At 52.9% G+C, this 25341-nt stretch overlaps 1 protein-coding gene across 1 annotated transcript in view; it reads left to right on the plus strand.

Annotated features, from left to right (window-relative positions):
• LOC120381602 (zinc finger protein 850-like) overlaps nucleotides 1–24354 on the plus strand; it is a gene marked incomplete at its 3' end in the record, with an annotated part of 176908 nt that extends 152554 nt beyond the window's left edge. The window contains exons 5-6 of the mRNA XM_039499754.1: nucleotides 281–1024; nucleotides 24251–24354. Coding sequence (XP_039355688.1) covers nucleotides 281–1024; nucleotides 24251–24354 — 848 coding nt within the window. The remainder of the gene's footprint in view (nucleotides 1–280; nucleotides 1025–24250) is intronic.
• Between the last annotated feature and the right edge of the window lie 987 nt (nucleotides 24355–25341).

A 25341-nucleotide genomic window follows, 5' to 3' on the forward strand; every position in this document is an offset into this window, starting at 1 on the left:
GAAGATCCAAAGGGCATGTTTCCGGAGTTATGCACTCCCAGAAAAAACAAAAGCCTGTGAGACTCAGGGGAGCCCAGAGGGAAACTTTAGTAGCCTCTCAGACCTGATAACAAGGGACAGTATCAACTTGGAAGAGACACGCTACACATGCCATGAGTGTGGGAAAAGCTTCAATCGGAGCTCTGCCCTTATCAGACATCAGAGAATCCACACAGGAGAGAAACCTTATGAATGCTCTGAATGTAGGAAATGCTTCATCGATAGTTCAACCTCATCTCACATCATCGAATCCACACAGGAGAAGCGCCCCACACATGCTCTGAGTGCGAGAAAAGCTTTAGTCGGAGCTCACACCTTATCACACATCAGAGAATCCACACAGGGGAGAAGCCCTACACATGCTCTGAGTGTGGGAAAAGCTTTAGTGGGAGCTCTGCCCTTATCAGACATCGTAGAATCCACACAGGAGAGAAGCCGTACACATGCTCTGAGTGTGGGAAAAGCTTCAGTCGGTGCTCAGACCTTCTCACACATCAGAGAATCCACACAGGGGAGAAGCCCTACACATGCTCTGAGTGTGGGAAAAGGTTCAATCAGCGCTCAAACCTTCTCACACATCAGAGAATCCACACGGGAGAGATGCCTTACACGTGCTCTGAGTGTGGGAAAAGCTTTAGTGGGAGCTCTGCCCTTATCAGACATCGTAGAATCCACACAGGAGAGAAGCCGTACACATGCTCTGAGTGTGGGAAAAGCTTCAGTCGGTGCTCAGACCTTCTCACACATCAGAGAATCCACACAGGGGAGAAGCCCTACACATGCTCTGAGTGTGGGAAAAGGTTCAATCAGCGCTCAAACCTTCTCACACATCAGAGAATCCACACGGGAGAGACGCCCTACACATGCTCTAGGTGCGGGAAAAGCTTCGGGCGGAGCTCTCACCTTATCGTACATCAGAGAAACCACACAGGGGAGAAGCCCTACACGTGCTCTGAGTGCGGGAAAAGCTACAATCAGCGCTCAAGCCTCCTTAGACATCAGAAAATCCCCATGACCAAGAACTGTAATAAATCCCTTGACTAGGGTTGGCCAAAAATTTTTTTTTTAAAAAATCACATTTGCTCATTCCCACATAGTGATTTTTGTACCATCTTCACCGTGGTGTGTCAGCTCCACCAGATCAGTTCCCTGCTTCTGCCTTTTGCAGCTCACCCTTCTTTGGGGTCAGGCCTGTGATCTTTTCTATCAACTCCTTTCCTTTTGAGTCACAGGAGTGTGTGTCCCTCCAGCCAGGAATATTCATCCCTCCAGGTGGCGGGAGAGAGGTTTGATCCCAACAAGCTACACTGAGGCAAAAACTACCCGTGCCTGACATCCATTAGGACTGTACATGGCGTTGGCTGCTCAAGTTAGTGATCTTAATGTGAAAAATTGTAGTGCAGATGCCACCCAGGTGCAGTGGTTGCCATTAGCTTTCCCCTTGACCTGACCTAAACTCCATCACTTTTCCTTTTCTAAACAAACCCTGAGCATCACGGTTATACTGTTCCCCCATTTCACAGCAATTGTTAGTCATCGAGTTCTCCGTTGGGGAACAAATTGTTTCATTCCCAGTTGCTCTGATGTTGCTGCAGGTTGTGCTGGGGAGCAGATATTTTTATTATCAATTTCCGCACTTAAACTATATTGAACTATAACAAAGAGCAGGAACAGGGCAGGGATAGGGAGAAATGTCATTTCACCCGTTGCAACAACAGACGTAGTTAGGGTAAGTCAGAGGATTCCCTTATTCCCCGTCACCATCCTCCTTCAATCCATGCTAGAACCTAAGAATCCTTTTCCTTTCCCCCGTTGTGGGATGGGAGACTTCCAAAAGTGCTCCCTGTGCTATAGCACATGGCTAAGCTCAGAGAATAAATCCCCAATAGCCCCTGAGCTTTGCTTTTTGAATTCTGTATTTCCAATTACTTCAAGCAGATAGACACACACACAAGACACAGAGGAAACTGAATTATTTGAGCTATCAACATTTCCACTTTCCCACAGCATGTTAGTTCTGAAGGTTGTTTTAATTTGTTTATTTTCTTGGAACCAGAAATGGGGAAAGAGACACTGGAGTCAATGGAATTACAGCAGGAAGGGATAAGTCTCATGATTCGTCACTAACCAAAGGCTTTGTGAACAGAGCGATAATGTTACTGAATGGTCTGGCTAACCCTGCAGTTAGAAACAATCAGCTCTATGGGTGGTAAATTGACAGAGGCTCTGCTGCTGATCATGAAATAGAAGCACATTACCTTTAAACAGCTGCTATTTCAGTGCCTCTGGAAGTACAGAAAACAAAGATCTGTGTTAAAGGAAAGTTGCCATTTCTCAGAGCCCCAATTTCTGTTGTGTGTGTACAGGAAGGTTTGAATGTGTAGCAGGTAGTTTAGTAAAACTTAACTATTTTATGTGTGTAACAGGCTCCTGCCCACCTCCAGCAGAGGTTTCAGTCACATACGATGGCAACTTACCGAATGTCACACAAATTAGCCCATCCCTCCCCATATCCAGTCTCTGACGGGAATGTTCGAATGAGGCAGAGAACTGGGAAAGTATCGCAGTAGGAATACATTAACAAGTGGGATTAATCAGAGCTGGGCTGCAGACAGAGCCTGTTCTAGAGCTGGTGAAGTGACAGGGACACACTCCCGCTCGTGCTGACTCTGAAATAACAGCAGAACCAGATAGAAGAGAATGAACTCATGGGCAGCTGCCCTGTCAGTGCATCACTCACCTGGCAGGTGTTACACAAAACACAGCACTTCCCTCCACTGCCACCACTTCATTATACTGTCCATGGGGCTGTTTGTCCTGCAGGACTTTGATCTCTCCGGGTGGTCCATGGTGATTCATAACAGAGCCATTGGGGAGCAGGAGTCATCCCAATGGAAATCTCTCCACTTCTTTCTCAGTGTTACCTTCTTAGCCCTGGCTTTGGAGATGACCTTAGCCTTATCCTGTCTTGATTTTAGGTAGGATTGTGATCACCTTCTGGGGCTTGGCAGCTTAGAACTTTTGAGGGCTTTTCTCTGCCTTTTTGGTCCCCGCTGCAGTCAGTACATTCTAGACATGGGCATGGTGACCTCCCTGGGGATCTTGACAGCTTTAGCCAGCTTCTTGGTGGCTATTTTCCTGCTCACAGCCACTGTCTTCTTCTCATGCCTTGTCCTGGGGGCCCAGCTGCTGGTTGAATGGGAAGGAGCCAAAGCGCTGGTGACTTTAGCCCGCACCAAGTGGCCTTTGCTCATCAGACTCCTGAACCCCAACTGGATGTGGTTCTTGTTCTTCTGCACAGCACAGCCCTGGAGAGGAGGGATCTGCAAATGTACATTCATATGATCCCTTTGTTTAATTGATGAAAACATAAACTAGACACTTAGAGGCTAGGAACTGATTTCAGCTGATGGACAGGTTTGCTAGGTTTTTATGCATTTGGACAGTGAAATGTTGAGTGTTACATTCATTTCAAGCATCCCCGTATAGTGGAGCTCCTGAACATAATGGAGAATGGAAATGAAAATGTTTTCCCTTTTTTCAAAAATAAAAATAAAAAATAAGAGGCTTATTAGAGAGCACTTGGATTTGAAGCAGGGACCACTTGATCTGCAGTCAAACACTCTACCACTGAGCTGTACCCCCATGAGAGCAGATGCTCTCCCCATTCTAGCTGAAGCACATCAGTGATTCCAATAGGAGGGGCAGGTTCTCTCTGGGGCACAGAGATTTTTTGGGGAGTTGGTGGCTCCTTTCTTTCCTCACCCTGGAGTAAACTCAGCTTTTTATTCCATGGTACATGTTTTATGGATTAACAACAGCAGCTTGAAGAAAGAGGAGAGTGAATATCTCACTCTCAGGGCTGACGGTGGCCACGTCCCCTCTGTCTGACCATTGCCATTGCAGGAGAGAAGGTTTCAATGGAATTGAATGCCCTGACTCAGACTAGAGTCACAGAAAGGTTTTGCTGTTCATTGAACAGCAAAGGAAATTGTGTCTCTGTGTGAAACTGAGGAGGGACATGAAATGCCCACAGGGTGGCGCAATGCCCTAAGCTAAGGCAGGAGGGTGAAGGAATGAGGCTGAGGAATGACTGAAGTGGACTCACCTGGGATTGAAATGACATTTGTTTGTGTCGGGTAGTGAGAAATGTGACATTAATTCAGATGCAGAGTTGAGGTTTCTTTAGCTCCTTGTAGAACGTGAACTTGATTTCCTAGAAGGGAGAAAGGGAAAGTCTGGGGCGGCCTTTAGTCCCTGGCTGGAGCAGTGTATGAAAAAAGCTCCAGAGACGCAGCTGGCAATTACAGGCCACTGAGGCTAACGTCAGTACCAGGCACATTGGGTGGAATTGTAGAGCCCAATGATTAGACCCATCGGTGAATGGAATTTGCTGGGTGTAGCGGGTGGTTACCTGCTCCTGCCCTGCGGGGCTTGAAGCAGCCCAGAAGAGGGCTGGGGCTGGGGCAAGGAGCCTGGGCTGATTGGGGGAAGCAGGCTCAGCTGTGGCCATGCCCCAGTCAGGCCCAGCTGGCCCCTATCAGAGGCTGTGAGCCAGGAGCCCAGTCAGTCTCCCTCTGCTTGTAGTGAGAGAAGGGCCTGGCTGCAGGGACCCAAGCAAGACACCTGGAGTGGGAGCAGGGCTGGGGAAGGGCCAGAGGAGCTGGGAGCTCTGGCCTGGAAAGCCCCAGGCTGCAGGCCTGACTATAGGCTGAATAGGTGCAGGGCTGCAATGGGGCAGCCCAGGGGGAAGCAGAGGCGGCAGGTCCAAACCCCTTTGCCTGTGATGAGTGGCTCATACTGCAGTCTGCCCCAGTGAATGGGGGCTGGATGGAGACTGGGCAGTAGCCAAGACTGAGGTGAAGTGGGGATAGTGGGTGGGGGTTCCCCTGGGAGGGGGAGACCCAGAACTGGGGGGTACTGCCAGGGTAAAAGGGGCACTGGGGTCCTGGGAGGGACAGGGGGCCAGCTGCGGTAAGGCAGATCACCGGCCTGCAGAGTGTGCTCTGACGGCTGGAGAGCTAATTCCCAAGACGACCAGCAGGAGGTGCCGCTGGGTGAGTCTGCCCCTGCTTACATTGGGGAAGAATGAACATGGTTTTTGTAAAGGAAAATCATGCCTCACGAATCTACTATAATTCTTTGAGGGAGTCAACAAGCATGTGGATAAAGGTGATCCCGTGGATATAGTATACTTAGATTTTCAGAAAACCTTTGACAAAGTCTCTCCCCAAAGGCTCTGAAGCAAAATGGGATAAGATGGAAGGTCCTCTCTGGATTAGGTAACTGGTTCAAAGACAAGAACGAAAGGGTCTGATTTTCAGAATGGAGAGAGGTAAACAGTGGTGTCCCCCTGGGGTCTGTACTGGGACCAGCACTGTTCAACATACTCCTGAGTGATTTGGAAAAAGGGGTAAACAGTGAGGTGGCAACATTTGCAGATGATGCAAACCAACTGAAGTTAGTTACGTCCAAAAGAGAGTGCAAAGTGTGACAAAGGGATCTCACCAAACTGAGTGACTGGGCAGCAAAAAGGCAGATGAAATTCAATGTGGATCAATGCAAAGTAATGCACATGGGAAAACATGATCCCAATTCTACATCTAAACTGATGGGGTCTAAATTAGCTCTTACAACTTAAGAAAGAGATCTTGGAGTCACTGTGGATACTTCTCTGAAAACATCTACTCAATGTGCATTGGCAGTCAAAAAAGCCAACACAATGTTGGGAAGTCATTAGGAAAGGGATGGCTAGCGAGACAGAAATATAATATTGCCTGTCTATAAATCTGTGGTCTGCCCACATCTTGAATACAGGAGCTGGTCCCCCATCTCAAAAAGATATATCGGAATTGGGAAAGGCTCAGAAAAGGGCAACCAAAATGATTGGCGTGTGGAACAGCTTCCATGTGAGGTGAGATTAGTAAGACTGAGGGGAGTTTTCAGCTTGGAAAAGAGACGACTAAGAGGGGGCTAGGATAGAGGTCTATAAAATGATGACGGGTTTGGAGAAAGTAAATAAGGAAGTATCAGAGGGGTAGCTGTGTTAGTCTGGATCTGTAAGGAAGTGCTATTTACTCATAACACAAGAACTAGCGGTCACCCGATGAAAGGAATAGGCAGCAGGTTTAAAATAAACCAAAGGAAGTATTTCTTCACCCAACACACAGTCAACCTGGGGAAATTTTGCCAGAGGATGCTGTGAGGGCCAAGACTATAACAGGGTCCACCAAAGAACTAGATAAGTTGATGGAGGACAGGTCCATCATTGGCTATTAGCCAGGATGGGCAGGGATACAAAACCATGCTCTTGAAGTGTCCCCAGCCTCTGTTTGCCGGCAGCTGGGAATAAGCGATGGGATGGATCGCTTGATGATTCCCTGTTCTGTCGATTCCCTCGCGGGCACCTGGCATTGGCCACTGAGGGAGGATAGGATTCTGGGCTGGCTGGATCATTGGTCTGATCCAGTATGGCCGTTCTTATGACCAATAGAGGGCAGTCCCCGACAGCAATATTTATATTTGGTGCACTGAAACGGCCAACTTTCCAAAGCTGACCAAAATGATTAGTGAAAGTGTTTTGGAGAAAAACACTAAACAGAACAATGCGAATGAAAACTGGGAGCTATTGTTTAAGGAGCTTGTTAGATGGGGCATAAGCCACATTGCCTAATTAGCTGAGCTTGCAATGGCCTTCCACTCAACTCGCTGACATTTCTCCGTCTGCAAATGTGGTACCCATTTTAAAACCTAGATCCAATCAATTACAACATGTCCGGGAAGATTCTAGGCATCAATGATCTGATCATTGGATTGATAGCGGTAAACAAGAGCTTCCCATAAGGCTCCCTCCCTCCCTCTTCCCAAGAGCCACCCTCATCCTCTCTCCCCTTTCTGCTCCCGCATCCTCTGCAAACTTTCGAAGACAGATGCCTCGTGATGGCCTTTGCTCGTGGGGATGTTGCCTCTTGGTCAGAGTTTCGGCCCTTTTGGGGGGAAGGATGCAGCAGATGGCAGGGGGGGTTACCCAGGGCCTTCCATGGGCTCAGGCCACTCAGACCCAGGCCACTCTGAGGGCAACACTTCTTACCACCCCGCTATTGTCCTAAGTTCACAGTTTATCACAGGAAGCTCTGAAGGGTGTCAACTCACTGCTTGGTACCTCTTCTCAGCTGGGCGTGGCATGGCAGCTCTCTCCTTGGGGTGGCAGCTGCCTCTGTTATGCTGACAGATCCAGGCTGGTGACGCGGTGGTGGGCGGGATTGAACCGGGGACCTCTGGAGCTTAGTGTGTGGGCCTCTACAGCATGAACTAAAAGCCACCCGGCTGTTAGCGAAGGCTGTATTGAAGACATGTTTTATTGCTCCCTCTAAGTGATCTCGGTGCCACTAGCTGGGTCACCCCACCACACCCTGGAGGTGTGTGGGTTACATACTTCCCCTAGCTGAGGAAGCGCATCCTGAGCTTCAGAGAGTTCCCAGCTGTAACCCCGGACGACCCCTGTAACAATGCGGCCTCTGGCAGGACACTGCTGAGAGTATCAATTCAGGACAAATTGCTTGGAGCAGGGCAGTCACAGCCCGAGACTGGGTGCCCTTTACTATTAAAGCACGTCACACCAGCCATGCAGAGAGGACTTTGGTTTCACCCCACTGGCCAATCGGACGTCATAAAAGCAATTCCTCAGCTATTCCAGTTTCCTTCTATCACCACCAGCTCCGCTCCTTATGGGGATGAATGGTTATGAAAACCAATACCCCAGTAAAAGAAAACGGGTTCTCTCAAAGGACCAAGCCCCAGATGCAGGTCAATAGACGAGTCAGATCTTACCCACAAATCACGCTCTTGCAAACCTTTTAGCGTTGTTATGGAAAAATTGATCCATGTGTTGTGTTTTCAGTCAGATCAGTCTGAGGCCTTTTATTGATTAGAAGCACGCAGGGGAGAACCGTTATGGAAACGGCCTCCCCGAAGCTGGTTACAGACAGCCTTATAAAGCTTAAAACCACAATCGTAATATGCAAGTTACATACATCATTTCCTTATTATTTTGCTAGGAAAATATTGCAAAGTTAATGCTGATTGGAGCAGGAGTAAATTTCTTCCATATTAGGCTTTTCCTGTTATTACTTATCTGTTCTATGCGGTTACGTGTTGACAGTAGGGGATGTTACAAAATTGTTTTTCAGTCGGGGACTGTTAGGACTTTCCACTGTCTCCTCCGTGCCCCCCTGCTTGGCTTGTCTGGCCGGCCCTGGCAGCCTGACATGAGGCCTGGGCCTACAAGGCCTTGGATAACACTGGATTTTCCCTTACAACATCTAAAATATAAAGGTTTATTCATAAAAAGAAAGAAATATAGATGAGAGTTAAAATTTTTAAAGGAATTAATTACACACAGTAATGGCAAAGTTCTTGGTTCAGGCTTGTAGCAGTGATGGAATAAACTGCAGGTTCAAATCAAGTCTCTGGAGAACATCCACAGCTGGGATGGGTCATTAGGTCCTTTGTATAGAGCTTCAGTTTGTAGCAAAGTCTCTCCAGAGACATGAAGCTGCACTGAAAATAAGATGGAGACGAGGCATCAGCCTTTTATAGCCTCTTGCCATGTGGTCTTTGCTTTCTTTGTCCCAAGGACACTCTATCCAGCACGTGGCACAGAAAAACCTTAGAGTTCTGTCCATAGGCAGGTCCCTGCAGACCTTGCTGAGTCACAAGGCGTATCTGCCTTCTCTCAGTGGGTCGATTGTAGAGCTGATGGTCCTTAATGGGCCATTAAGCAGGCGAGGCAGAACTGACACCAACTTATCTGGGGTATTCCCGAGAAGCAGAGCACAAGTTTGAAATACAGGCAGCATAGAACCAATATTCATAACGTCAACTACAAAAATGATACACATCTAGAGATAGCATCATTATAATCAACCAATCAGAACCTCTCCATAGACCCCTTACACGACAACCTTTCTACAATATTGGCTGCAAATATAGAACAGTGGTCGCAAGGGTGATCTATACAGTTACAGATTATGTCAATAACGTCACAGGAGGTGACACGGCATCAGTAAGACTGATACTGGAATACTGCCTCCAGTTTTGGTGTCTTCATTTGGAAAAGATGATTCACCACAGGAACAAGTTACCAAGGAAAGTGATGGATTCTCCATCTCTTGATGTCATTTCATGAAGACTAGATGCCTTTCTGGAATGTGTTTGCCCCAAAAGTAGCTCTTGTGCCATACAGGAGGCCTGTGATATGCAGGGGGTCAGATTAGATGCTCTAATGGTCTCTTCTGGCCATAAAGTCGACTAATTTCTGAAAAACTGAGTGTAGCATTGGGAGCAGCGTCTGATGTTTCCCTGTCTAGCCGGCTTGCTGCCTAGAACGAACGCTCCTTGAGTGGGGTGATCCACAGGGAGTAGCTCAAACCTCCAAAGTGCCTGGCCAGGGGCAGGACATTGGCACAGCAAGGGAGGGGTGTGGCAGTGACATCACAAAGGCCTTTTGCAGGACCTCAGCCTATTGGTCCAAGGTGGTGGGGAGGTGGTGACCTCACAGAGAGATGCTGACATCAGCCAGGCAGGACAGGGCGAGGGCCAGGGAAACCTCAGAGACCCCTGTGGCTTTGCTCCAGCAAGTCTCCTTCTCCAGGTCTCTCTCTGAGGACTGAGAGAGTATTCGGGTTCACGGACGTGAGCGCCAGGAGGAACCTCTTTTGAGTTTTCTCCTTCCCTTTTAGTGATTTTACTAGAAAACAGTCGTCCCTGTTTAGAAGGTAAGAGCCTCCTGGAGGTTTGAAACTTGTTCAGTCTGATCCATGTGGTGACAGTTGAATTCTAGGCATGGAAAACACGAGCTTAAGGAGGCAGAATTTTATTGTGCACCTGGGATTTTGTCCCTTAGAATCACCGGGGACATTGGGGTTTGTCCTTTTTGTTTCACATTTTCCTCCATCCCTCCCTCCCTCCTTTCTCTTCTTCTCTTGCTTATTTTGTTCTTTCTCCTGTTCCCCTCCCAACACCAGGAGGGGTGTGTGTGTGTGTGTGTGCGCGCACGCGTTGCGGGGGAAGTGCTCAGGCAGTCAGGGCTGGATTAACCTTCTGTGGGTCCTGGTACCAAACATATTTGTAGGCCCCTATGTAGTCACTGTGGACTCCGAGTATGGGCGTGGTGGGGCAGTGCAATTGGTGCCATAGCATACCCAGTACTGAACCTCAGAGACATTTTTCATTTTGATCACACACCCCTACATGACTGTATGCATTGCCATACACGGCTCCCTCAGCCCCCGGGTTTTCTCATTGAGCTGTGCACCCATGTGGGTTTACCAGTGTCCACAGTGAGCAGAACTTTCATAGTGATCAAGGAAACTCCCCACAGATTTATCTCCTTCCTCATTCAGACCTTCTCTAGCCATGTCTCCAGTACCCCCCATGTCACCAGTCACGGCATGTGGTCCTAGTCTCAGCTCAGAGTTCTAAAGCCAGCAGACACCTGCTCAGTTCTGACAGATCCCTCCCTCAGCCCCCATCCTGCCATGTGAGCCAGCCACCTGCAAACACCATCTCCCCAAAGACAGGACTTAGCCCTTGGGAATCTGAAGCCACCAGCCTCTCTCCCTCTGCTCCCATCTACATGCTAGTCTGCTACCTGGTCACCACCACCTCTCCCCATGCTTGTTTCCTTTCCACTTTGGACATGCTCCCAACCAGCTGGAAGCTCCCTCTGCCAGCCTGACCTGCTCCCTCCTTCCCTGCTCCCCTTGACATTCCTGTCCTACTGGTGACCTCTGTTCCTTGAGGTGAACTCCAGTGTCTTTAGCTGCTCTAGCTTAATGGCCCCCAGTAGTCACAGAGCCACTTGTAGCTTCTCTGGCTACAGCCATGGGGCCAGTTCCCAGAGGCCAGCCTTAGCCAGCTGCAGCTACTAGCCGCAGGAGGGGTGGCAACGCCAGGGCTGAGCATGCTTGAACCTTGCAATGGCTGCATTAGGAACTCCAAATCCTCAGCCCTGGCCCTAGGCAGCTGCAGACTCTGGAGTTAGGCACTTCCCTCCTCTAGGCCATGGCTTTAAATACCTGAGATTCTCATCACCTGCAGCAGAGGCCACCAATTCCCACGCCCCCCTCAGCCAGAACCTAGTCGTGCAGAAAGTGCAGCCTGAGTGATTTTGGAGGCTGGGTGCCAGGAGGTTCCCGTCCCTGAGCAGCAGCCCTGCAACAAGCTCACGTGCTTCCCAGTTGGGACATTAGCCGTTACTGACAAGGTTTGTCTGTGTTCTTTTTTTGTATCTCATTGTTAGGTGTGAGAAGTATGAACTCTTCAATATGTTCCATTAGTAGGTTAATAAGATGTTTCTGAAGTAAATCACTGGCTTTAAAATAAGATCCAATCTGGAGCATATGAACTATTGACCCCTGGACTCTATCTCTGAGAGGGGACTTGTTTACCATCAGGACACAGGCTCAAACCAGTCCAAACCGGTTTTTCCCGCCAAAACCAGCCCTCAGCGTTCCATCTCCTCAGCACTTTTCCCGCCACAGAAGTGATATAAGGACGTGCTCAGCGCCTGCGCGGGGCCCCCCCCCCCAGCGACGGCCCCTCCACGGTCGGGTCTTCCCAGCGCTCCCGAGCCGGAGAGCAACGAACCCCCTCGGTCCCGCCGTGAGACTGAGGAACAGGAGGCCTGTCACCCCCATTCCTGCCGTCCTGCATCCCTGGTGTCCAGCCTCCCACGGAGCCCCCGGGGAGTGAGAGACCCCGGGGGGGGGGCACTGGGGCTGGGCAGGAAAGTGACTCTGCCCCGGGGAACCTGGGAGAAGCCTCAGAGCTGCCTCAGCCCCAGTGGGATTTGGGGGGCAGAGACTGGGGCCTGGCGGGGGGGATCCCCTGTGGAGTGGAGGGAGATGGGGGGTGTCAGGCAGGGAGGGGAGAAGCTGGAGTTGTAGGGAGGGGAAGGTCAGTGGGACGCGGGTGGGGGGTGTTGAACTGTCTCTGTGCAGCCAGGAAATTCCCGGGGGGGGAGTGGTGGGCGGGCGAACGGGGGAGGGGGGTTAATTGGATCCTGTCCCTGTTTGTGCCTCTCGCCCCCGATACAAATTCTCTCTAGTTCTGCCCCTTTTCTCGCTCAGTGTCTCACCCGGGGCTATAAAATCTGGGGCGATTCCCCCCCATCCCCTCCAATGATCAGCTCTCCCGTCCCCCCCCGATTTCCCCCGTTCTCCCCATGAGTCTCAAACGTCAGTTTAAAATCTTCTCTAGTGAGGGACATTTTCCCACCCGTTTCATCTGCAGCGATTTGTCCTTGTTTAGGTGGGAAATTGTTGCCCTGAGTCATTCCCCAGCACATGGCTGCCCCTGGCGTGGGGGTGGGATGGCTCAGTGGTTGGAGCACTGGCCTGCTAAACCCAGGGCTGGGAGCTGACTCCTTGCGGGGGCCATTTGGGGATTTAGTTGGGGATTGGTCCTGCTTTGACCAGGGGGTTGGACTAGACACCTCCTGAGGTCCCTTCCAGCCCTGATATTCTAGGAGATGCCGGGTCTCTGCCAGGGCAGGGCAGGGGGCAGGGGGAGCTGGAGCCGGGTCGCTTGGAGGGGCTCTGGCTGGGAAGGTGCAATTCCTCCTCCCGGCCGCCGGGGGGCGCTGTGCTGCGCTGCGGGAGCCACGTGAGCTGCCTCCTGGCCCTGCTGCTGCTCCTGCTCTTTGGAGCTCTGGCCCTGGGGCTCCTGCTGCTGCCTGGTGGGTGCCCGGCTGCCTCCTGCCGCTCCCAGCCCCCGTGTGAGTGTCTGCGCCCCTCCCCCGCCCAGCGCCCCCTGCCTGCAAACCCCCTCCGCAGCCAGCCCCTGTCACCCTCCCCCAGCCCCTGCCTGCACCCCCTGCCCTGCCCCCCATTGCACCCCTGCCCTGCCCCATTACACCCCCTGCCCTGCCCCAGCCCCTGTCTGCACCCCTGCCCTGCCCCCATTGCACCCCTGCCCTGCCCCAGCCCCTGTCTGCACCCCTGCCCTGCCACCCCATTGCACCCCTGCCACAGCCACCCCCATTGCACCCCTGCCCTGCCACCCCCATTGCACCCCTGCCCTGCCCCCAGCCCCTGTCTGCACCCCTGCCCTGCCACCCCATTGCACCCCTGCCCTGCCACCCCCATTGCACCCTGTGCCCTGCCCCCATTGCACCCCTGCCCCCAGCCCTCTGTCTGCACCCCTGCCCTGCCACCCCATTGCACCCCTTGCCCTGCCCCTGCCCCTGTCTGCACCCCTGCCCTGCCCCAGCCCCTGCCCTGCCCCTGCCCTGCCACCCCATTGCACCCCCGCCGCAGCCACCCCCATTGCACCCCTGCCCCTGTCTGCACCCCTGCCCTGCCACCCCCATTGCACCCCTGCCCTGCCCCCAGCCCCTGTCTGCACCCCTGCCCTGCCACCCCATTGCACCCCTGCCCTGCCACCCCCATTGCACCCCTGCCCTGCCCCAGCCCCTGTCTGCACCCCTGCCCTGCCACCCCCATTGCACCCCTGCCCTGCCACCCCCATTGCACCCCTGCCCTGCCACCCCCATTGCACCCTGTGCCCTGCCCCAGCCCCTGTCTGCACCCCTGCCCTGCCACCCCCATTGCACCCCTGCCCTGCCCCAGCCCCTGTCTGCACCCCTGCCCTGCCACCCCATTGCACCCCTGCCCTGCCACCCCCATTGCACCCCTGCCCCAGCCCTGTCTGCACCCCTGCCCTGCCACCCCCATTGCACCCTGTGCCTGCCCCAGCCCCTGTCTGCACCCCTGCCCTGCCCCATTGCACCCCTGTCCTGCCCCCAGCCCCTGTCTGCACCCCTGCCCTGCCCCCATTGCACCCCTGCCCTGCCCCAGCCCCTGTCTGCACCCCTGCCACCCCCATTGCACCCCTGCCCTGCCCCCAGCCCCCATTGCACCCCTGCCCCAGCCCCTGTCTGCACCCCTGCCCTGCCCCCATTGCACCCCTGCCCTGCCCCCATTGCACCCCTGCCCTGCCCCCAGGCCCTGTCTGCACCCCTGCCCTGCCACCCCCATTGTACCCCTGCCCTGCCCCAGCCCCTGTCTGCACCCCTGCCCTGCCACCCCATTGCACCCCTGCCCTGCCACCGCCCATTGCACCCCTGCCCTGCCCCAGCCCCTGTCTGCACCCCTGCCCTGCCACCCCATTGCACCCCTGCCCTACCACCCCATTGCACCCCTGCCCCCAGCCCCTGTCTGCACCCCTGCTTGCCCCCAGCCCTGTCTGCACCCCTGCCCTACCCCAGCCCTTGTCTGCACTCCTGCCCTGCCACCCCCATTGCACCCCTGCCCTGCCCCCATTGAACCCCTGCCCTACCCCAGCCCCTGTCTGCACCCCTGCCCTGCCACCCCCATTGCACCCCTGCCCCCAGCCCCTGTCTGCACCCCTGCCCTGCCACCCCCATTGCACCCCTGCCCCAGCCCCTGTCTGCACCCCTGCCCTGCCACCCCATTGCACCCCTGCCATGCCCCCAGCCCCTGTCTGCACCCCTGCCCTGCCACCCCATTGCACCCCTGCCCTGCCCCCAGCCCCTGTCTGCACCCCTGCCCTGCCCCCAGCCCCTGTCTGCACCCCTGCCCTGCCACCCCATTGCACCCCTGCCCTGCCACCCCATTGCACCCCTGCCCTGCCACCCCATTGCACCCTGTGCCCTGCCCCAGCCCCTGTCTGCACCCCTGCCCTGCCATCCCCATTGCACCCCTGCCCTGCCCCCAGCCCCTGTCTGCACCCCTGCCCTGCCACCCCATTGCACCCCTGCCCTGCCACCCCCATTGCACCCCTGCCCTGCCCCCAGCCCCTGTCTGCACCCCTGCCCTGCCACCCCCATTGCACCCTGTGCCCAGCCCCTGTCTGCACCCCTGTCCTGCCCCCATTGCACCCCTGTCCTGCCCCAGCCCCTGTCTGCACCCCTGCCCTGCCCCCATTGCACCCCTGCCCTGCCCCAGCCCCTGTCTGCACCCCTGCCACCCCCATTGCACCCCTGCCCTGCCCCAGCCCCATTGCACCCCTGCCCTGCCCCAACCCCATCTGCACCCCTGCCCTGCCCCCATTGCACCCCTGCCCTGCCCCCATTGCACCCCTGCCCTGCCCCAGCCCCTGTCTGCACCCCTGCCCTGCCACCCCATTGCACCCCTGCCCTGCCCCCAGCCCCTGTCTGCACCCCTGCCCTGCCACCCCCATTGCACCCCTGCCCTGCCACCCCCATTGCACCCCTGCCCTGCCCCCAGCTCCTGTCTGCACCCCTGCCCTGCCACCCCATTGCACCCCTGCCCTACCACCCCATTGCACCCCTGCCCCCAGCCCTGTCTGCACCCCTGCCTGCCCCAGCCCCTGTCTGCACCCCTGCCCTACCCCAGCCCGTCTGCACTCCCTGCCCTGCCACCCCCATTGCACCCCTGCCCTGCCCCCATTGAACCCCTGCCCTACCCCCAGCCCCCTGTCTGCACCCCCTGCCCTGCCACCCCCATTGCACCCCTGCCCCCAGCCCCTGTCTGCACACCCTGCCCCCAGCCCCTGTCTGCACCCCTGCCCTGCCACCCCCATTGCACCCCTGCCCCAGCCCCTGTCTGCACACCCTGCCCTGCCACCCCCATTGCGCCCCTGCCCTGCCCCCAGCCCCTGTCTGCACACCTGCCCTGCCACCCCCATTGCACCCTGACCCCAGCCCCATTGCACCCCTGCCCTGCCACCCCATTGCACCCCTGCCTTGCCCCCATTACACCCCTGCCTTGCCCCAGCCCCTGTCTGCACCCCTGCCCTGCCACCCCCATTGCACCCCTGACCCCAGCCCCTGTCTGCACCCCTGCCCTGCCACCCCATTGCACCTCTGCCCTGCCACCCCCATTGCACCCCAGCCCGCTGTCTGCACCCCTGCCCTGCCACCCCATTGCACCCCTGCCCCCAGCCCCTGTCTGCACCCCTGCCCCAGCCCCCAACCAGCCCCTGTCTGCACCCCCTGTCTGCACCCCCTGTCCCCAGCCAGCCCCTGTCTGCACCCCCTGGCCAGAGCCAGCCCCTGCCATCCGTCCTGCCACAGCCCCTGCCACCCCCCTTGCCTCCTGCCACAGTCCCTGCCCCCTGCCACCCCCCGACCCCTGCCACAGCCCCTTTCCCCGCCACAGCCTGTCTGCACCACCTGCCCACAGTCAGCTCCTGTTGCAGCCAGCCCGTGTCACACTCCCTGCCTCCAGCTAGCCCTGCCCCACGCCCCTGTCTGCAGCCAGCCCGCCCCATGGCCACTGGTGCCCTGCAGTTCCCAGGGCACTAACCCTGCACACCTGCTTCAATGAGGGGGGGGCAGGGAGCAGCTAGGACCCCACATGTGCACACCCGAGGGTGACCAGACAGCGAGTGTGAAAAATCAGGACAGAGGGTGAGGGGTAATAGGATCCTAGATAAGAAAAAGACCCCAAAATTGAGACTGTCCCAATAAAATTGGGACATGTGGTCACCCTAGCACACCCCAGGGAGTGGCGGGGACCCACACATGGGAAATGGAGCTCAGTTCTAGTTCAGGCCCATCTTTGTAAAAAAGAACTGTAGGTCGGGTTAACATACAGCTCTATTTTCCCAGAGATGTCAGGCTTTTAGGTTCTTAAATCGCTGTCTGGGTGGTAAATTTTAAAAATTCCTCCCGGGAAAATATGGACGTATGGTAACCCTATTGGTACAAAAAATCCATACTGTGGCACATCCCTTAAATCAGAACTTTTTATAGGGAACCGGTTGTTAAGATTTTAGCAGCTCATCACTGGAAGGGAGGCGCACGTGTCCCCCGTGGGGACTGCCCAGACCCCGTTTCCCAATCCCAGTTGTTGCCCCCTAACTACCAACACAGTTGCCCCCAACCATCAGTTGCCAGTCACCCGCCCGTCCCCCACTGCTGCCCCCTTCCTTTATCCAGGGACCTTTCAGCTCCCCGTCCCCCTCCCTTTTAATAAGCTTCTCAAAGGGCTCCCTGCTGCCCATGGGAATGGTGGGGGTGGGGCAACCATCACTTTGTGTTTATGTATTGGACAGTCGTATAAAATCCAGTTCAACAGTCCCCCTTTTCCACTAGTTCGTTAACAGCAATATAAAATCCCCTCAGATCTTGGTGTTTTTCTCTCATGTTATCAAATACGCAGTTTGTGACACATTTTCTGTGCAAATCTCAAAGGTTCATATAAAATAACCTAAACATTTGCCTCACTTCTCTCTAGTTGTCTATGTCTAATTGAATATGCCCTGAGAGTCCCCCTGTCTCTCTAATTATAAAATACCAAGAAAATCTCAGATTTACACCTTTTCTCAGATTCTTGAACCTGGATATAAAATGTTTGCAAATGTTGCCCATTTCCTCTTTATTCATTTATCAAATATTGATGTGAAACACTCAGATTTTACCTCCTATCAACAACTGATATAAAATCCCTCTGATTTTCCACTTTCCTCTCTATAATTTGCAAAATGGATCCAAAATCTCTCAGATTTCCACCCTTTCTCTTTCATTTCTGAACGTTGCTCTCAAAGCTCAGGTTTTGCCTCTTTCTATCTCATTATCAAATGTCAGTTAAAAATCCTCTCGGGTTTGGGGCTGTTCCCCGTGTTTCTAAATCCCAGCAACTTCTTCCTTCGAGGGAACCTGTTGCCCTGAGTTCTTCTCCATCCTGGATGTTGTAGGGGGTTAAATTGCCCAGAGATCATCTTTCCCGTCTCCTTTGTGAATCATTTGTTCCCTCCTTTACCTCTGTTAAAATGTTTGCCGATGAAAGAGACCAGCCAGATATTTAATACCCATCAAAGCCAGAGGCCTCCCCCTGTTTGGGGATCAGTGGTTCCCAGCTGGTAACGGGAGAGTTGGCTGGACCCTTTTCTTTTCTCCAGCTGGCATGGGATGAAGAGGTCACTCTGAGTGCAGTGTGAGTTGAGAAGTATCCCAAACCCCATGACAAATGGCCTCTGTGAGGGGTTGCTTCCCTCAGTGCTAAGATGCAGCCACCTCTGGGGTGGATCCAGGGTGGCCATTATTTGCTAGTGACAGGCATGGACATTTCTTACCTATTTTGTCCCTCCAGGTTTTCCATTCTCCTGTTTAAGAAGCATCCCCCGGGGCTCCCTCTGCCTGTGTGACTGGCCAGCAGGGGGCGGTGGTCACTTTCTATCCACTTCTCAGGCACTGTGAGGTAACAGTGTTGCTGGGTGGGGCTGGGGCTGTGTGGGGAGATAGCAGCTGAAGGGGGATTGTGGTGGCGGGAGGCCTCTGGGTGGCTGGGCAGGGGGTACCCTAGTGAGGTTGGTGGGTTCTGGAGATTTGGGGTTTCAGGGGGTGGGTGTGATGTGCCCAGCCCTGAGGCTGTGGGTCCTGGAGGTGGGTATCGCTGGGGGCCTGTTGGCTGCAGAACAGCAGGGGTGGGCGTCTCTTGGGGAGGCGGGACAGGGGGTTAGAGGGAGCCTGGTGCTGTGCCAGGGGCTCTGTCTGGGCTTCCCCCGCAGACTCCGGGGATCGCTGCCGTGCCCAGTGCACAGAGTGTGTGGGGGGGAGAATCCCGGTGCTAGGCCAGCGGGTGCCCTGTAAAGCATCAGGATCCCGCAGGGGAGGAGGGTGCCAGGCAAAGGGCAGGGCAGATCCTGCTGGAGGGCAGGGGATCCTAGGCAGGCAGTGAGGGACTGAGTTCCCAGTAGGGGGTCCCTTTGAGGGTCTCTGGCTGTTGGGGTCTCTTGGTGGGGGGAACCCTTTCGGATTCCCAACCTGGCAATGAAGATCTGGGGGGGGTTCTCTGGCCAGTGGGGCTCTGAGGGGTATCTGAGGTCCCTGGCCAGGGACTCTGGGGGCTGGGTCCCAGGGAGTATCTGAGGGAGTGGCTGGGGCTCTGGGGGCTGCTCCTGACCTCACTTCTTCTCCCTGATTAGCTTATGCCAAAATCATGGCTCCAAGCACTGCCCGACACTCCCCGGCCAGGCCCAGTCACTGTGATAACTTTCTAGCCACTTATCAGACACTGTGAGGTGAAATCACAGATTTTTGCTTTTCTCCCCTCTTGAAAACTGCAGGAACTTCCAGTTCCATTGTCCTAGATTGTCCAGTCCATTGTCCAGTCCTTGTCCTGGATCTGGGGATGAGGGAGGTGGGAAGGGGGTCAGCATTGCCGCACAATGGTCCCTTCCACATTGTTCTGGACTCATTCTTTCTGAACTCTGGTTTCATTGAGACCAATGTTAATCCAGAGTCACTGTATGGAAAGACAAGGAGTGACTCCGGATGGACAGTGGGGCAAATGAAATCAGCAATTCTCCCTGTGAGGAGGGGCTCTCATTAGCTGCTCTCCCCAGAGAGCTAAAGGAGGGAAGCTGCTCAGATGCTCTGTCCCTCTCTGCTCAGGATACTGGGGTTCAGCTTCCTGGGTCAGACGCTGCAGCCTCCACTGTGATCTCGGAGACCAGGCTTAGCAGCTGCTGCTCCCCCAGTGGGGTTCTGTGCTGGAAAGTGACCTGAATTAAAGCTGCTTCTCTGCCCGGGCCAGGGGATGACTTTCTCCAGCTGGTCCTGGGCCCTGTTAATACTAAATTCTGAGCCAGAGTCTCCAGGTAACTGAAAGACCTCAAGGAAAGTGCTGGGGTCTGGCAAGAAAGTGACTCTGCACAAACAGCCCCTCCTCATTTCTCCTCCCATTAGCAATTGCCAGGAGAAAATCCAGCCATGGGAGAGCAAAGCCCCCAGGAATGGGACTTTCCCAGCCAGAGGGGCAGGGAGAGAGGACGGGAAGGAGAGACTGAAAGGGGCAGTGGGAGAAATGAGGGGGGAGAGATTTCCACCCAGACACATGTATTGCTGCATCCCTGGGCAGAACCACTTTCCAGTGAACAAAACAAGGATCAGACAGAGGAAAAGCCAGTTCCTGACTCCATATTCCCCCTGCTGGGGTGTGGCTGCCGTGGGGTCAGTGTCTGAGGGAATCCCCCACAGTGACTCCTTTGGTTCTGCTCTTTTCTAGCCTTGTGTTCACAGACTTTGTTAGGGGGTGAGGGGAGGGAGAAGGGAGGTTAAAAATGTGTCTGGGCTTAGCATGGCAGGAGGGGCCAGGTCTACATTGTAATAAACAGATTGAGCATTTCCCAGCATGGCAGAATCTAGGGTGTCTGTGTGCAGGGAAGGGGCCTGGGGGAATTCTGATGTGAAGTTAACTAAAACCGGTTCTGAAACGCCCACAACTGCCCTTCTCCCCCAGACAGGCTGCAGAATGGCGTCCATGTTTTCCTCCAGCTCATCCCAGCCTGGCGTGGGACAGGGAAGAGAAATGGCTGCAGTGGAGCCAACTCAGGTAGGGATTATCGGGGGGTTGCTGGTGGGTTCCTGCTGGAGGAGAGGGAGAGCAAATACACCGGAGATGGGAAGGTTTGCACAGTCTGGTTTGGAGGTTGGAGTGGGGCAGGAAATTCACAGCGTGGGGAAAGGAGGAGGCCAGGGTGTGGCAAACCTGCTGGGAGGTATTTAATAAGTGCCCTAGATTCTAGGAACAGACCCAGGAGGTTGGGTGGTGGAAATGCCCTAATTTGTGAAGAAAGAAAATAGCCCACCTACATGGAGCTAGTCAAACTGACCAGACTCCCAGTGCTGGAGCCTGAGCTCACTAACCAGTGGCTGCTGTGAGATATGAAGGGGGCTCCCATGAGTCAGGCTTATTGGAGCTGCCTCTCCCTTCATATCCCGCTCCTCACAATGGGGAGGTTATTGGGCTTCCTACCAGGGAGCTCTCCCTGGACCCTGCTAGGGGCTCCATCTCCTGTATCAGTCGGTGGCTGGTAGGTGTGTGATGGATCTGCTGGGAGAGACAAGGGGCTCTCTCTTCGTCCCCTCACCCTGGTATTTGCTGGATACTCTGAGCGGGGTGGGGGTGGGACTCTGTTGAGTGGGATCCACCCAGAGCTTCCATTTGATTCACTCCTCTCTGCCACAAATAGTGGGGCTGTGAGTGGAGCAGCAGGTCCTGAGTGTTGGACTCTTGCTCTTTCAGGGGCCGGTGACCTTCGAGGAGGTGGCTGTGCATTTCACCAGGGAAGAGTGGGCTCTGCTGGACCCCGCTCAGAGAGCCCTCTACTGGGATGTCATGCAGGAGAACTATGAGACTGTGACCTCGCTGGGTAAGGGTTCCTGTCCCCTCGGTTCTTGGAAGGGGAAATGAAGAGTTAAGGTTCACGCCAGCCCTCCAATGCCACCTCTACTCTGTCCTGTTTCAGCATCACCCCAATATGCCAGTGACACACACACACACTACCAGAGACCCTCCTCTGCTGCAGAACACTTTGGGAACAGAGCACAGGAGCCGTATCGCACAGTGTCAAATAGCTCCTGTTTGCTCAAGTGAAACTGGGGGTTAGGTCTGGCATAAATGTTCCATACCCCTAATCTTTTTCGTTTCCCTTTTCTGAACCTTTTCCAATTCCAATATATCTTTTTTTGAGATGGGGCGACAACATCTGCATGCAGTATTCAAGATGTGGGTCTATCATGGATTTATTTGCTGTTTTTACAAATATGATATATGATATATTCTGTCATATCTATCCCTTTCTTAATTATTTCCAACATTGCTTGCATCATATTTTGCAATATATTCCAAATAAGGAAATTAACGTGCAACGTATGTGTCATTGTTCGTGGTTTTAAGCTTTAAAACGCTTGTGTGATTTTTAACTCAGGGGGACAGTATTCCAATAGCTGTCTCCCCCTGCACACTTTTAACTAAGAGAAGAGCCTCAGGCTGAGCTGATTCAAAATCAATCATGTGGTCGTTTTCCACAACAGCTTCAAGAGGTCCCTGTGATGGAATGTAAATGTCTTCTTCATACCTTCCCCCTACAGGAGAATGGCTGTTTGACCAGCTGTTTGCCTTGCTGTCTCTGAGGAACTGGTCTGTGGGTGTTCCCCAGAATTGTAACATTTTCAGTAATCTCATACTGTAAAATCTCATAACTTTACATACAGTGTTACTACACATTTTAACAGGAGGATAATATTCAGTAGATTATGCGTTTTTAAATGATACCTCACAAGCCATACTGCGTACAAAATTGATCATAATTTTCTAGAAGAGTGAACACAGGGGTATAGACTTACACAGTGTCTGTGTGTGTGTTCCCAGCAGATATGTGGGTATTTCAATCCCTTTTAAGCATAGTGTTCGGCATCTTCAAGGCCCTGGGGAACTGGTCCTGGGAATTCACTGGTTTACCAAGTGTGACACTGTATGGAATTGTGAGACACTTTGGTATTAATAATAAAATAATAATATAATCTGATAAAATTGCAATGAATCATGCTAGATATGCCATGTAAGGTGTCAGTGAAAATGTTATGATTTGCCAAGTATGATAATATTATTTCTATGTTTGTATCACCTTTGTATTGCGAGTTATAGATATGTAGGGTATATCTGTATTTCCAGACTTGTGCAGTGTTTCTGGGTGACACCCCCAGACATATTGGGATCAACATTGCCTAGCCTGTTTGATGGCCCATTCAGGGTCATCAGCTGTACAATGAGCCCATGGAAAGGACCAAGGGGATACACCTATTGAGTCAGCAAGACATGCCGGGGTATGCCTGTCTACTGAGAACTCCAAGGCTTTTCCATGCCATGTGCTGTGAATCTTGTGTTTGGAACACAGGAAGTACAGGCCACATGGCAAAAGGAATATAAAGGGCAGCTGCATCATCTCCATTTTGTCTTCAATCCCCCTTCTTACCTCTGGAGCAACTTCTCTACAAACTGAAGCCTTGAACAAAGGACTGAATGACCCATCCAAACTGTGGATGTGTTCCAGACGGACTTTCAAGCCAGCAACTCACCAATACTGCTAAGAACCTGATATATCCATTTTGGAATGTATCTGACTGCGTTCCCATTTAACTTCTTTCTGTCTTTCTTTCATTTAAACCTTTAGTTTAGATGTTAAAGGATTGGCTGGAAGGATGGAATTTTGGGTAATATCCAAACCTATACTGACCTGGTGATGTGGCTGACCCTTTGGGGTCAGAGGAACACTTTGTTTATGTGAGCAGAGTTTTTAAATAACCTCTCACTGTGCTGGACCTCGCTGCTGATTAGGAGCCAGAGAACTGGGATGGAATAAAGGGGGCTGCGTGATTTCTTTTTTCAGCTTCTTGATTACCCGTGTGGGGGATCAGAAGCACAGTTTGTGACTGGTCGGTGAGTTTAACTTCAGTGTTTACCAGCAGTTTTGGGAGCATCTGCTCTCCCTTTTTCAGCCTGCCCTGATCTTGGCATTTTCAGTGAGAACTGCCCCGGCCTACCAGGTCACACTAAGCACTGAAGTTAAATTAATAGAATGTTTTTTTTATGACCAAGTCTTATGAAATCAACTGAACTCCTTTGTTTTCTTTCATCTGAGCAGGGTTTCTAGTTTTCCAGCATGATGTGATCTCCCAGCTGGAACAAGGGGAAGAGCCATGGGTCCCAGACCTCCAGGGTTCAGAGGAAAGAGAGATCCTGAGATCTCCGTGCACAGGTGAGGAAACATTAAACCACCTCAGAATCTGTAAGTCCTGAAGGAAACATCTGGGATGCCCAACAAAGCCCTTGGGGAGGTCTCTCAGTTCATTATTGTCCCTTGCAGGGGTCATATCCTCAGGGTAAATATAGTTCATGGCTTCCTATAGATCCTAGCACACACCAGGCAGTAGCTTCCTCCCTTTCCCCTGCGTATTTGGATGGGATGTGAAGGCTGAATTCATCCCCCTCCTCTCTCCTATTTGGGGGAAGAGTTTGGGGGATTTCAGCTCCTGATTTTTATTTGGCCTGTCTTCAGCACTTGTTTTTGTTTGGTCTTCCCCTTTCCATCCCTGTTTGAGGTTTCTGTCTCTATCACAGCAGGTGATGCAATGGCTTGTGAGAAAGAGGAGCAGAATTCTCAGCCTGAAAATGTTGAGCCAGTGGGTAAAAACAGAGCATTATCACAAAGATCAAAAAGGAATGTGTCCAGGAGTCATGAGCAGGGAAAATCCTGGGAGATTCAGCACAGACCAAAAACAGATCAAGGAAACCAGCCAGGGAAGAAAGTGGATAAATTTATTTCTTCTTGGGGAACTCAGAAGATCCTCATGGAAACCACAACACAGCAGGATATCCTCAGGCGAAAGAGAAAAAATACATGCAGTGAGTGTGGAAAAACTTCTCTCACAGCTCAGCCCTTTCTGTACATCAGAGAATCCACACAGGGGAAAGGCCCTATGAATGCACTGAGTGCGGGAAAACCTTCAATCGCAGTTCGCACCTTATTAGGCATCAAACAATCCACGGAGGAGAGAGCCCCTAGGAATGCTGTGAGTGTGGAAAATGCTTCACTAGCAGTTCAAACCTTAGATTTAATTTACTCTGGTTCCTCAACTGTTGCTACAGCTCTACTACCCATCAGTCCAGAAACTGAGAGAAATGGAGAGTTCCAACCATTGTCCTTTTAGTATCTTATTGTTCCTCTCTCTGTTTTTTGTGCTGGCCTTTCTATTCTATCATTTTCTGCCTTTGTTTAGTTGGTAACAGTTGGTTTCCATCACTCACGTTTGTTTGTTTAAATCTCTATCCATTGTTAAATAAATTTTTTGCTTGTTCGATAACTGTACTCAGGTGCTGTGTGAAATACAGTAGCAATGGTCCACAGTAAAACTAGTAACCTGGGATACTTGGGGAAGAGAGGATCTGGGATTTCACCGAGTAGTTGGTGATCCGGGCTGGACCCCAGAGGGGGACACATTGAAGGAACTCAAGGGTTAAGGTGGCTGCTGTAGCTCAGAGGAGGGTCCTTGAGTTCCAGCAGGCTGGTGAGTTTGGTCACTAACATCCAGCTGCCAAATGCAAAACTCCCTCTTCCTTGTGGCAGGTGGCAACAAGGCGACTTACAGTCCTCAGCACCCTGAGAAGGGTCACAATGTGTCTCTATGTTGATCCACCTGTCAAATTCACACAGGGAAAGCTCCCGATAGCACAAAACTCTGCCCTGTGAAATCATGGAACATGTGCTCTTTGCTCTGTGAAAGCATGTAAAGAATCCAAGCGCTGGAGGACAGGGTTTGGGTCCAGAGTGACCTAGAAAAATTGGAGGATTGGGCCCAAAGAAATCTGAGGAGGTTCAACAAGGAGAAGTGCAGAGTCCTGCACTTAGGACGGAAGAATCCCAGGCACTGCCACAGACTGGGGACTGACGGAGTGAGGGGGGATTTGATAGCAGCCTTCAAGTACCTGAAAGAGCAGCAGTGTGGGCTTTCTCCTTGCCACTTTTGCT

Source organism: Mauremys reevesii, linkage group 14, assembly GCF_016161935.1.
Source record: "Mauremys reevesii isolate NIE-2019 linkage group 14, ASM1616193v1, whole genome shotgun sequence".
NCBI classification, from domain to species: domain Eukaryota; kingdom Metazoa; phylum Chordata; order Testudines; family Geoemydidae; genus Mauremys; species Mauremys reevesii.